The sequence below is a fragment of the Colletotrichum tamarilloi genome, assembly GCF_030869305.1.
Source record: "Colletotrichum tamarilloi strain Tom-12 chromosome Unknown Scaffold_57.1, whole genome shotgun sequence".
Lineage (NCBI taxonomy): Eukaryota > Fungi > Ascomycota > Sordariomycetes > Glomerellales > Glomerellaceae > Colletotrichum > Colletotrichum tamarilloi.
The window spans coordinates 195,829-209,037 of NW_026849439.1; the positions used below are offsets into that span (position 1 = coordinate 195,829).

A 13,209-nucleotide genomic window follows, 5' to 3' on the forward strand; every position below is an offset into this window, starting at 1 on the left:
CTCGGGCTCCAGTCGGCTTGGCCATTACATGCTGTTAGTGCAAGTAGCTCTTGTATATGTTCTGTGCATCCAACTTGTATCGGCTATACGTTGACGGTTTCGATCGGCAAGGGTCAGCTGTGTCGCAACACTTCTTCAATATGCATTGAATAAGCCGACTAACATTGCATCATTATCAATATGCTCATTTAGAATGAGACTGCTCAATGCAGTGATAAGCGAAATACCTGTAAAGTCAATCGTGTACTCGTTATGTACCGTGACGCGACTATGCTTCTTGAATGTGAGAAGCCTCAAAGATGTATCTCACTCCAATTTGGTCAGGACTGTCTTCTTCCTTCCTGCTTCTCATATGGAAACACTGCCCGACTGCGTTATTTGGGTTAAAGGAGTATTAATATCTGTTGTAAAATAACTTTGACGCTGTTGAACCTTGACAATCGTCGAAGCCCAGGGGTTCATCTTATCTTGCCTGGGCAACCCATGTCATGGCGCTATGGCGATCCTATCACACCACTGTCACCTGCCGGTTTTGGGGATTTTGCCCCACCGGACGTGCATCCCGCCGGTTGCCGGACTCCCGCTCTTCCATTACACTCTCTTAAACCACGCCCGTCCCACCCCTCGAATGTCGCCGTCACCAACTCTTTGCTCACTCTGTCTCTGTGGTAAGGCATTGAAGGTGTGTGCTTGGCCATCAAGTAGTCAAGAAAATTTCCTGACGAAGCAATGGGCACAATCAACAACCAGACCGGTGGCGGTTGGGGCTTGCTCAAGGGACTCCTCCTCCTCGGGTCCCTTGCATCCTGGGCTTGCGGAGAGCAGTTCCACGTCCAGCGCGCGGCGCAATACCAAGAGCTGGATGTGCGGAGCCCCAGAATCGGGCATGTCTTGGCTCACATGGATCGCATCGCATACGACGCAGATGTCACGCCTAGTGCGACCGCGCCGCCAGCCTCTACGAGAACACCACTGCTTGACACCTTTCAAGTGGCCGAGCCTGTCCTGGAGCCTACAGGGCAGGCAGTTACGGTCACGTTGATGGAGCACCAATTTGCCAACAGCTATGGAACCCCTTTCGTCGGAGACTATTCGCCCCCAGACTTCGATTTTGATCACGTCGTGCTCAACTTCACCGTCGAGGTTAGGGGCCGGCAATTCGATCGCTGGGGCTCCGTGTACTTGGGCGATGTCAACATCTTCGCGACCTCCACCGCCGAGCCCACGTCATACGGCATCACCTGGACCTGGTTGAAGGATTCCACGCCGTATCTGTCACTTTGGAAAGAGCCACAGACTCTCATATTCCAACTTGACAATGTCATTACAGACGTCTACACAGGCCTGCTCAACTCCACTCTCACGGCCACCTTCTTCAAGAGTCCCGTTCGGACCGGAGGACAAGCGCCAGCAGACCTCATCCTGCCAGTTTCTGCCAACAAGAGCCCAGTCACTGCCAGCTTTTGGACGTACCCTGAAGAGAACGCCACTGCTTCTGTCCAATTTCCTCGCAACGTCAACCGGGCCGTCTTCTCCACGTCTGTCAAGGGACAAGGGAACGAGGAGTTTTGGTGGAGTAACGTCCCGCAGTCAGCCGTAGATGCTTTCGTGCCGGATGTGGGTAGCTATCCGGGATATTCGCCTTTCAGAGAGGTCCAGGTCCTTATCGACGGTCAATTGGCGGGTGTGCACTGGCCCTTCCCAGACATCTTCACAGGCGGCGTGGTGCCCCAACTCCATCGCCCGATTGTGGGTATCAACGCGTTCGACTTGCGAGATCACGAGATTGACATCACCCCGTGGCTGCCCCTTCTTTGTGACGGAAATAACCACACCATTGGCATCAAAGTTGTCGGGCTAGTGGATGACGGCAAGTCAAGCGCCAGCCTCACAAATACCACGGGTAGTAGTTGGTACCTTGTAGGCAAAGTCTTCCTATGGCTTGACGACGAAGGAAGCATCACGACGGGTGTCATTTCTAAGAAGACAAACCCTGAGCCCTCCATTGCATTCTCACAGACGCTCAAGCAAAACGCTACCGGCTTCAACTCGACCCTGGATTATTCCTTATCGGTGCAACGCGATTTCACGATCACCTCGTTCCTCACTACGCAGAAGGGCAACGGCACAGCAACTTGGAAGCAGAGCCTCTCATACTCCAACGTTGGAGGCCTGTACGCCAACGGTTACGGAGGCATCAATACGTTCTCGACCATTGGCGAGGAGACGTCAAAAGTTCCTGGATGGGACTACAAGACAACCTTTTCGTACCCGCTCTACTGCAACACAACCACCTCGTATCTCCCGGCAGGAAATTTGACTCTATGGGCACAGCTGGATCAAGGCCTCAAGCTTCACGTCCAGGGAAACACCGTCTACCCGACCGGCCTTGAAGCCTTTGAGGGTGAGGGATCGAAGTGGGTCGGCAGCGTCATTGATACGGACAGGAATGGAACCGCGAACTATTCCAGATACGCAGACAATACCGTTACCTCGGGAGCCGGGCGTACACACCAGATTTTCCATCTCAGGGGACTGGATAGTGATGGGACTTACGAGACGCCGGGGACGGAGCTCTACTTCCGGGATGTGACTGCGTACAACAACTCTGTGATAGCCGACAAAGAAGTCATTGCAGGCAAAGTTGTGACGGGGCGCGCTTAGGAGTGATCTCGGGGTTCATTTGACATCATATTCGAATTCGAAACACGTGTAATAATTCAACTAACATTTCTGGAAATAGACTTGAACAAACATTGTAACCAGTGCACGGCTTGAGTTATGTATACTCATTGGAAGGGGTCTGGAATCCCTAAGAGGTGCTCAAGGGTTGAAGGTATGGTGCATCGTCGTTATTGATGAGATTCTCAAAGTCAATTGTTCAAGCACATTAAATAGTCCCGCGTCATCCACGGGCCGGGCGGGAGAATCAGGTGCAACGGCTATTATCACCCAGATTTCGACACATTGTCTTACAGACGAGACGAATTTGGCAGCAGCTAAAACCCGAAACTTATCTAGCAAACCATTACAAAACATTACGCCTATGGTAATATTATCAAGCAGTGGGCAAACACACTTTGATGTGAGCCTCGGTTGTGCCTCTTTGAGGTAATCGTTTATCTCCGCATTTTTCCAGAGATGGAACTCAATCGCAATTACAAACCCATCTTCTGGTCTTAATACCCTCAAAAAACATGCCTTGCTAGACCTTTGAGGCTTTGCTTTCGACTCTATGGAAGGCTCGCAAGCACAGCAGTTGAGCAACCTAAGGTAAGATCAAATGCAAGAAATCTCAACTGATGAAGGAAATCGGGTGTAGTATGAGACCTAGCGAGATGCAGCGTCAGCTCGGGATTTACATGATACTTCTCACATCAACTTCAATCTTTATCATCTATCCTTCTTTTCATTGCCACAAGTCATCTAAAAAACAAAAAAAACTTCTCACAACTTACAAGATGTCTTACACTAAGGCCAATCACAACGCCAGCTACCCGGCCATATCTGCATCTAATCCCGCCAACTCCGCTGCGGGTAAAGTCGTCCTCATCACCGGAGCTGGATCAGGCATCGGACAGGCAGCGGCCACCTCCTTTGCCCCCGCCGGAGCCAAGGCCCTGATTCTCATCGGCCGCCGCACGGAACCCCTGACGAAGACAGCAGCAATCATCTCTCAAAAGGGCCCTGACGTGCAAGTTCGCCTTCACGGAGCCGACATCAGCGATGTCAAGACCTTGAAGTCTTTCATGGCTGAGACTGTGTCTACCTTTGGACAAATGGGCATCGTCATTCACGCCGCTGGCGTGCTCCTGGGTCTCGGCCCAATCTCGACAATGCCTGTCGAAGAACTTTGGAAAGCGCTGGAAGTCAAAATCAAGGGTACTTTGAACGTGGCGCAGCCTCTATTAGCAATTGGTACCTCGGAGAAGAGTGCCGATTTGAAAAAGAGGTATTGCAACAATGGGCAGTTCCAAGCAGCTTGCTGTACAAAAGATACTCAACGCATCAAGCTGTATACGCTGTATGAACTAGGCGCGTTTTCGAAATGCGACGATCAAGCAAGCTATCCTGCTCAGAGCGGCGACCAGTCAATGAAGACTTTATTGGCTTCATCGTCTATTGGCATAGGTGGCGCCGAAGTTTGCAAGAAGCGTGAGTACCAAATTCCTATCAAGCCAAAGCCTTCAGTAGTAAGTACGATCTTGATCTGACTATAGTGTTTTCAAAGTCTTGCGTGGAGGCCGCATGGTTGCCAGTGGTGAGCACAAGCTGTGCTGCAACACAAGCAATAAGAAGATGACCTTCTCCGATTGTGAGTGGTATTCCAATACGGGCTCCGGTCCTGCTATCAGCCGCGAGGACTTTTGCGCAGCGAATTGCCCAAATGATCGCGTCCGCGTGGCCATGGACCTGAGAGCCCCGTGGTGCTCTGGTGGCGGCAAGGAAAGATGCTGTATCCCTAACTACTACGAAACCGTTGAAGTAGAAAACGAAAAGCCGGGCGTATGGAGGGACTCTTTGAAGGTGAGGTATTGAGTTGGAATTAAAACTGAGTAAATAATTGAAGAAAAAGACTAGGAGTCATGAATTAACATTTGAGTATAGACACAAATATAGCATTTATTAGCTAGACTTACTTAACTGTATTTCAGACCTATCATGGTATTACTAGGAACATTCCAAAGCCTTTGCCGCTAACACATTTCCCAGAGTTATTATCTATTCGCGATTCAACCCTTATACTTACTTTGTACTCGCCCACATCGCCCGTCCTTACGGCGGTAGGTGATCCGGCCGCACTTGAACGCCGTAGTAGCTCTTGACTTCAGAGGGTTGTAACCAATATGTCCTCAAAAGAATGAAGATACAGACTCCCGAAGTAAAATTTCGTGATGTTTCCTCAGAATAGGGCAACCTCGACATTCCGCCTTCTTGCTTGCTCATCAATATCATACGCATCATCTCCTGAGTCCCAAGCTTCATCTAGCATCTCGGTAATGTTACGCGCGTTCGCCGTCTTGCCGTATGGTTGATATTTCTCTGTTACTCGCCGGAGTGATTCCATCCAGGTGGGCTGGCGAAGCAAGATAGCCACTTCAAGCCGCGCAGCCACATAGGGATAGAGCAGTGCATTAGTCGTGAGAAGCTGTGAATATTCAGGCCGGCTGGTCGCATCACAGAGCGCGTCCATGGACGCGACTAAGCGGCCTAATAGTACCTCGGCAGAAGGAGTGGCAGGGCATGATGTTGATGCAGCTGCCGTAATGCCTGTGTTTGCACGGATGCGTAGTCGTCGACCAGTCAGAATACCTGCTAGACGGTACGCCTCCCACAGATGGATCTGCGGTATCTCCCCCGTTTCTCCAAACCATTGCAAGAAATATGTGTCAGAATCTTCGTCCTGAATATTCGCAAAAACATCGAGCAAGGATCTTGGGAGGCTTGAAACAGATTGAATGCCGCCCCTTTTCATACCTATTGATCCTTGTGCAACCCGCAATCTTTTCCAAATTCCCAACGACAAAGTTGAGCGACCGCGAACAAAGGTCGGCATGTCCATGAGACCCATTAGCTCTAAGGCAAACCACGCCTCAGGTTCGGATAGAACAGGTGAGTTGTGGAGGTCTTTGTTGAGACCGTAGACTGTTGTCATGAGCTCGAGGTGGATGGACCAAGGAGCACTCTGAAATAGCTGTGTTCATCAAGGATTAGTGTTTCAGTCTGATAGACATAAGCTTTTCCAAGACATCAATCGTCGGATATAAAGCTCAGGAGACGAGACATAAAAGATTTCATGCATCACGGTAAGGCACTGTAGTGTAATATTGACGGCTTGCAAGATAACTCACATTCAGGGTGCAGATGAAAAGCCCAGCGTACATTGCGCCAAGATCAACACTCCCATTGAATGATTCCAATTGGTTGCGGAAGAGCGAAAGGCCTCGAAGGTAGTACTCTTCGAAAAGTTGTGAAGGATCATCTGGGTTTGAGATGTAGAGGTGAGTGGCCAGCAAAATAGCACAGAGTGCTTCAGATCTCTCTGCTAGCTGTCGAAGCTTCGATCTGAATAAGCCATCCCGTCGACTTGAATGAAGCATAAAGACAGTAGTCTCATTGACTAAAGTAGGATACTGTCAGTGGCTAGCACAGCGTAGGGTATGAAGTTCAGATTTGAAGCATGGAGTAAGGTATTCAATTTTGGCATGCCAACAGACCCGTAAGGGATTTTCACAGGTATGATAAGTCGCGCCTATGATCATTTCACTCACATTCTTCCAAAAGACGCCTGTCTTGCTCTGTACGGCCCAGCCAGGTTGTCTCGGGTGGCGCCGCGCCGAACCCAGCCGCGGCTGTGAGTGCTGTTGACGGAACTGCAACAGCATTTGGATTGAGCTGTTTCAGAGTCCTAGACGAGCCTTCTCCTGCAAGACTGTCAATTTCTCTTGTTTTTTCATCGAGCTTAGATTTCTTCTTGCGCTTGGCGGGCGGAGGCGCTTCGATTTCGACAGGTACGAGCGCTCCGGCAAAGCGCCCCCTCGAGGCAATACCCGAACCCCATCGAAGGACAGTCTGGTATCCTTCGCATTCGACACCTTGACCTATACACTGTAAACATTCGGGCCGGCCCTCGTCGCATTTGCGGTGGCGGCGTTTGCAGTTCAAACAGCCGCTCCGCGTTCTCGACATGGCCGGTGCAGTTGAGCTGCCATCGATGTTTCTCGATTCTGAGCTGCTTCGAGGTGTACTCTCGGCTGAACGGAAGGCTCAGCTAACTCAACGCAGTTCGCGATCGTGGAATGACTTTAGTGCATGGATGAATGACGATACTCCTGTTCGATACTCTTCCCGCCTGGGGCTCCGGTATTTGGAGAGATAAAAATACTTTCACTACCGAAACTTAACATACGTTGGTAGTCAACCCACTCCAGTGGCTATGCTGACTCAGTGAGGCCTGTTCATCCCGTCGGCTGTGGCACGGTCGTCCGCCGAATTCGGGCATTATTGACGCCCGATTAGCGCTCACCGCAGCAGCCCTAAATGCAAGCCTGGCCACCAGGGATCTTTCGGGAGTTGTTCCGGTTCTGAAAAGGGGGCTGGAAGGTCACACCACGCCTTGTCAATGAAGTCTAACCCTCTGAAACTTACGGAAGAGCTCATGGTGAATGTTGAAATAATCTTTGCATATACTTGTTTGATCGTGCTAGGATTGCACAGAATGCTTTGCAACCGCCCATTACCCGTGATCCCTTACCACAGTATTGCGACTGTACACCCCCAGATCCTGTAACCAATTCATTCCAATGACTCTCTCATGCTTTTGGCGTCAACATCAGACGCCAGGATGTCGAAGATGTCTTTTTCATTTTTTTCAGCAAAGTAACCTCGCACAGCTTTGGGGGGAGGTGAATGAGAGTCATTGGTGTGAAAGGAAAGTTTGTGAGGTAGATTCTGAAATAGCCCGAGAAAGTCAAAGGAACAGCCAGTCAACAAACTTGCTAACCCCCCAAGCTACGTTACCCAGTCGGGAAAAAGTCTTGGATACAACAAGACTGAGCAACGATGCACATCAAATTTTTTTTCAATCAAGATGTTGTCAGCTGTTGAAGAGCTGTATTACCTCCTCTCATTCATTGGGTTGCTGCTATCTCAATTTTTAATTATTCAAGCATTGTCTCTTGGAAGAGAATCCGCGGTGAGATGATCGCACTGGCTAGACGGCATTTTTCATGTTTTGCATTCTTTTTGTCTATTCCATTTTATATGTAACCGCAGTCAAATAAGCAGCTTCTGTATCTGTCTATCCAGTTGTTTCCGATGTGCCTCCCCTACAGGGCTCGGCACGTCTGCCAAAATATTCTTGATCCTTTCCATCAAAAACCCCCTGGGATTACACTCGCTGTGATCGACGCCGCCCTTATCCGACGGCCGCCCAATATCGTGGATCACCAGGTTCATCAGTGTCGAGTATAGCGTCAATACGCTCTCGTCGATGTCGTCGGCCTCTGGAATCGGCCATAGACTTGCCCTCATGAGACAAAAGGTCATGCTGCCAAGTATCATGCTCTCGCACCGGTGTGGCCCCATGTATGACGCATGTCTGCACCACCGAGGCCCTTCATCTACGCTGACAAGCTTCTCTGCCAGAGTGCTGAAGACGTCCATGATGGACTGAATTGTCTGCGTCCTGATGGCAGCGATTCGTTCTATGGAATAGGTGTCAGTGAAGAGGTTCTCACAAAAACTTGAGATCTAAAATGAAAAAAGGCAAGGAAGATTGCTACAGTGAACGGGGAAAGAGACTCACCGATGACGTCCGGCGGCATACTCAAATCGCCAAGCCCGCTCTCGTCACCGAACAAATTACCACTACTCTCCATTACCATTCGCCGTGCTGTCGACTCAAAGAGCTGTTTATGGCCCAACTCCCACGAAATCCACAGTAATTTGGGCATCAAAAGCTCTCCCTCGGGTCCGGCAATGCTACTACTCGTCGTTTCTGGTGACTCTGCGATGCCCGAAACCCACGTCTGTAGCCAAGGCGACAATACGGGAGTTGCATCATAGTAGTGCGTCAGTACCGTCAACTCGTAAAGCTTAGCAATCGACAAGGCTCGCGGTATTCTCTGGAACTGGCTGTGAGCGATGCTCGCGAGGAGGTCAAAAGAATCGGGCCTGTCGTCGCGAAGGTGGACGATCCAATCTTTTGCCGGCGATGTCGTCGTTCCGTTGATTCCGGATGATGAAAGGCTGATGAGATCGGAGCTCGGTGCTGTCGGTTTAGACTCGGCAAAGCTGCCGTGTAGCATGCGGTCAAAGACGGGGGAGATGCGTGCCATCGTCCGGGAACAGACGCGGAAGCTCCGGGCAGGGGTGTTGTCGACTGCCGTTCCGACGACGAAGACAACGTCCCCCCTTTGATCCATTTCTGTGAGAGCGGGAACGCTGGGTTCCTGAATGGGAGACATGGTTTTGCGGACTGAGTTGTTGGGGGTGGAAAGAGAGAAATAATGAAAGAGTGGCTTCTCTGCCCGTTGGCGAGTCAAACTCTAATGATACTAGACCGCTGGAAACAAACACCTCGTTCGACGTTATATCTGTTGAGGCTCTGAAGAAAACATGGCCTGGCTACTGGACCACTTCTCGTATCTTCTCAGCCTTATTGCTATATAAAGCGCTCCGGTCGGTATGCATTGAACAGAAATTGATCTTGCCCCGTGGCGCAGGGCTCTTTTCAGAGCAATTGCGCCACTCTTGGCCAGGAGCTCAAGGCTAGAGGGGGCTCATCCGTTCTTTATTCTAGTGGACCCGATCGGACGGGTCAGTCAATCGGAGATGTCACCGGGTGGTTCAAGGGGCTACTCGGAGGGCGCGGGCGCCGAGCTTTCGGCAGCGTCCCGGTGAATACCAAGAACCGATCGCTTCTGCCCTGGAACCCGATTGAAACAAGCGGATTTTGTCCATTACTCAGACTCGCTGCTTAATACCATTGGTTTCCGTCCCCCCCCCCCCCCCCCGAATTGTTGCACATGCAATTGCTCCATACTCAGCGGGAAAAGCAAACTTTCCTGTCAGGAAGTCCGGAGGACCAGAAATCTGTTTATGGAGATAATAGTGCTTCATCGCTTGCTCGTGATAATATATTGTGAGCACAGCTCAAGTTGAGATGCTAGCCATGGAGAAGATTCGCAACTCAAATTCGCCACCCAAGCCACAAGATGCACCTTGATGTGGAGAGCCCATCTAGGTTCCTGCGAAAACTTTTGATGCTATCCATGAGCCACTGGTATCTCCGCTATGTCTCGATCAATCACTATGAACTGAACCAAAGATCTGACCAGACTTAACACAATTATCAGGACCATTTCTGCAGTTCTCTCACAGTAGCATTGTCTCCATCATCATCACTCCGCTTGACGCTACGCTACGATGTGCCTTGGAATCAGCACTATTATCAGGGCTTGGAGGGAACGGGGCCTTGACAAGAACGAGGACATCAAAGAAAATCAGGATCTATATGATTTGGGCAAGAAGATCGTCAGTAGAGAACCAAGCGCAGCAGAGGAAATGCGCATGCTATGCGTACCCGACTCAGGATCTGAAAACATAGACGAAGACACAAGGGATGAAGGCCTCGTGGACACGGACTGGGAAACGATCACCATTGATTCTGACACCGGCGACTGGGAAACGATCACCAGTGATTCTGACACCGGCGACTGGGAAACGATCAACAGTGATTCTGACACCGGCGACGGGGCTTATACCTGTAAAATTGCCGGCCAAAACACCATCTACAGCACGAGTGGAGTGGAAGTTTTGATGCCAGATCTGCCCAGCAGAATTTACAGCTGGGAAGTCAAACTCATTGCCAACTTACGGCAAAGCCGATTCATTGCTTTGCCGGACGAGATTTTGCTACAAATCATGCACGAGTCCGAGCTCAGCGACCTCTACATGCTGCGACAAGTATCATGGACTTTTTGGCGCTTATATCAAGACCGTACGTTCAACAAACTACATTCCTCGGATATATCAAGCTCCCCGAGTGGCTTGACGATGGACGAGTCCGTGGTGAGGGCTGCGAAGGAGCAGGCATTCTGTCAGGCTTGCCGTACATCAAGGGAGTCGGCAGATTTCAGAAAGCGTCTGTCGAAGCTGGAGGACAGCCTGTTCTGCTCGTACTGCGCTAGAGACCACCCGAGACTTCAATTCTCAAGTCTGTGGCGGCAAAGCCTTGGCCATCAGCGTTTTTGCCGGCTTTCCGAGGGTTCCATTCAGCTATGTGCCCATACCTCAGTACCCCTTGTCAACTTGGAACGAGATTTACATTTAGCCACACTCGATTGGCTTCGCTCCGGAGGGAGAAAGAATTTACCCTCACCACGTGGATGGTGTCTGGAAGAATGCTCATGGTGTCTGGAAGAGTGCTCAGTTTGCAAAGAGATTGGCGAGGGGCTTTTGATCCAGAAAATGAAGCCGCCTTCGATTCGTGGAGAGATCAGGACATTCAATACGAATCGCGGAGCAAAGTCCTTGATTAGGTTCTATACCGTATCTTGGAAGTTTCCCGTGATGCCAGTATCAGACGACCAGCCATTTGACGACATCATTCTAGAAACCAAGTTCAAAGAGCTTCAAGGAAGGTTTGGACGCTTGCTTTGTCCACACAGAACTTTTAAGCAGCTGATGGAGCCCCTCGATCCTGATTCTGAACTCAACATCTTGGAAGGTCGCCCAAGCCCACCATTAGGCGTAAGGAGTGCCTTCTCGTGGGCATTTAGCCGATCCCAGTCGCGAGATTCTAGGATTGCCGCAAGGGGTCCGTGGTACGCAAGGTCATCATCGTCGCATAACGGTCGGGCTCACTCAACACAATGTCCTATTTGTCATGCGCGCTTTGATTGGAGCTTAGAGGGAGGTTCCATCCACTTGACGAGAAGCGGCGGGGAGTTCACTCCCAAAGTCAACGAGGTTTACGGTTGGAAGGATGAGCCCTACGGTCTGAAAGGTATACTCGCTTCGGAACTAACTTCCTATGGAGTAGTCAGCGATAGTGAGGCTAAACACATACTTTGGTGCGATAGAAAAGACTGTAAGAACGGAGGGGACATGAACTACTATTCACGACAGCTTCAGAAGTATGGAGTATAATACCATATTTCCTACTAAATATATTGAAAGCGTGTAGGGTATAAGGGACTCATGCGGTGTAGTGCTTTAAAGGAACTACTAAAACCTATAAAAGCAACACAAGATGCCTCCTTCGATCGGCTTAATACGGCCTTAATCAGAAGAGTTACTATTTACGGATTAGGTATAGCATTAACTAAATTAAAAAGAATAAACTTCTTTAATTATTTTATATTATTATATTTAAAAATAAATTATTAAAAAAGCTCTAGTTCGTTTTTAAAAAAGTAAATATTTAATTAAAATAAATATCCGTATCACTAAATCGTTTATTTCTAATTAGGGCCCTTCTTCTTATATTTTATTCTAATTAGCCCTCTTATTATTATTTTTTATTTAATTAGTACTACTAGAAGAAAAACTACTAGAACTAATCGCCCTACCCTATTTTATTAATATATAATATTAGTTAATACTCTTACCATATTATTAAACTATTTCTTTATAATTTTTTTTTACTTTTTTAAACTTTCCCTCTTATAAAGTTTATAATTACGGATTTATAATAAATATAGTATATATAACTATATATATATATCTAACACGTATAGCTTTAACGAGGTAATACGGGATATTCTTATAAAAGAATATAAAAAGTAAATATTTATATAGAAGCAAGAATATATGGATATAGGGGAAATAAGCGTATATAAAAGAGGTTTTTATAATAAAGAGAGTAATATAGTTAAATTACTATATAAGGAGTTGCTTACTTAATAAAAGGTCTAGGTAGGTAAATACACGCCTATATATAGGCATAAAAACCTCCTACTAGAATATTATATTACTTATTAATTATAATATAATTAATAAGCGCATACATAAGTAAATGCATAATCGTAGTACGTAATTCCGTCTCGAGAGAATTCTAGCTTATTTAGTTACCTTCCAGTACTTTCCATTGCTCACGCAAGCTTATGTAAGCAATACTGCTTACATAATCAATACTTATAATAATCTATAGAAATCGTAGATTAATATGGTATATAATTTGCTTACGTAATATTGATAATAAGGCGAATAATAAGGTAAATAAAGTTACCTTTATAATAATATATAAGAATTAAAAATATATATTTATAATTAATATTGTTTTAATAATAGTAATAGAAGCATTTATAATACTAATATTATAAACTATTCTTATTCAAAACTACTATAAACTTAGTTAAATATTTTAGCTTATAAGATAATAATATCGTACTAAATACTACTACTAATTTATAATTATAAACTTTGTAATAAGAAAGGTTAAATATAAAGAATAGAATATTAAAAAATAATTTATTAAAGTAACAAAGATATTTATCAGTACCATATATTTATATTATATAACTAATATTAGAAACTACCCAAGTGATTAATTCAAAATTAAATAAATTATTAAATTATTATTATTATTATTATTATTATTATTATTATTATTATTATTATTATTATTATTATTATTATTATTATTATTATTATTATTATTATTATTATTATTATTATTATTATTATTATTATTATTATTAT

At 46.8% G+C, this 13,209-nt stretch overlaps 5 protein-coding genes across 5 annotated transcripts; 3 read left to right on the forward strand and 2 right to left on the reverse strand.

Moving 5' to 3' along the window:
• Positions 1-729: 729 nt before the first annotated feature.
• CTAM01_11118 (uncharacterized protein) lies at positions 730-2,664 on the forward strand (the record flags this gene model as incomplete). Its single annotated transcript, XM_060527130.1, has 1 exon — positions 730-2,664. One exon carries the CDS (start codon positions 730-732, stop codon positions 2,662-2,664), a length of 1,935 nt encoding a protein of 644 aa, XP_060378300.1.
• A 571-nt stretch (positions 2,665-3,235) lies between these two features.
• CTAM01_11119 (uncharacterized protein) lies at positions 3,236-4,539 on the forward strand (the record flags this gene model as incomplete). The annotated part of the gene is made up of 3 exons (XM_060527131.1): positions 3,236-3,273; positions 3,323-4,155; positions 4,232-4,539. The coding sequence occupies 3 exons, from the start codon at positions 3,236-3,238 to the stop codon at positions 4,537-4,539; spliced, it is 1,179 nt and encodes a 392-aa protein (XP_060378301.1).
• A 364-nt stretch (positions 4,540-4,903) lies between these two features.
• CTAM01_11120 (uncharacterized protein) lies at positions 4,904-7,003 on the reverse strand (the record flags this gene model as incomplete). The annotated part of the gene is made up of 4 exons (XM_060527132.1): positions 4,904-5,695; positions 5,853-6,121; positions 6,273-6,755; positions 6,907-7,003. The coding sequence occupies 4 exons, from the start codon at positions 7,001-7,003 to the stop codon at positions 4,904-4,906; spliced, it is 1,641 nt and encodes a 546-aa protein (XP_060378302.1).
• A 773-nt stretch (positions 7,004-7,776) lies between these two features.
• On the reverse strand, positions 7,777-8,969 carry CTAM01_11121 (uncharacterized protein; the record flags this gene model as incomplete). The annotated part of the gene is made up of 2 exons (XM_060527133.1): positions 7,777-8,207; positions 8,309-8,969. The coding sequence occupies 2 exons, from the start codon at positions 8,967-8,969 to the stop codon at positions 7,777-7,779; spliced, it is 1,092 nt and encodes a 363-aa protein (XP_060378303.1).
• A 961-nt stretch (positions 8,970-9,930) lies between these two features.
• Positions 9,931-10,694, forward strand: CTAM01_11122 (uncharacterized protein; the record flags this gene model as incomplete). The annotated part of the gene is made up of 2 exons (XM_060527134.1): positions 9,931-10,470; positions 10,542-10,694. 2 exons carry the CDS (start codon positions 9,931-9,933, stop codon positions 10,692-10,694), a joined length of 693 nt encoding a protein of 230 aa, XP_060378304.1.
• Between the last annotated feature and the right edge of the window lie 2,515 nt (positions 10,695-13,209).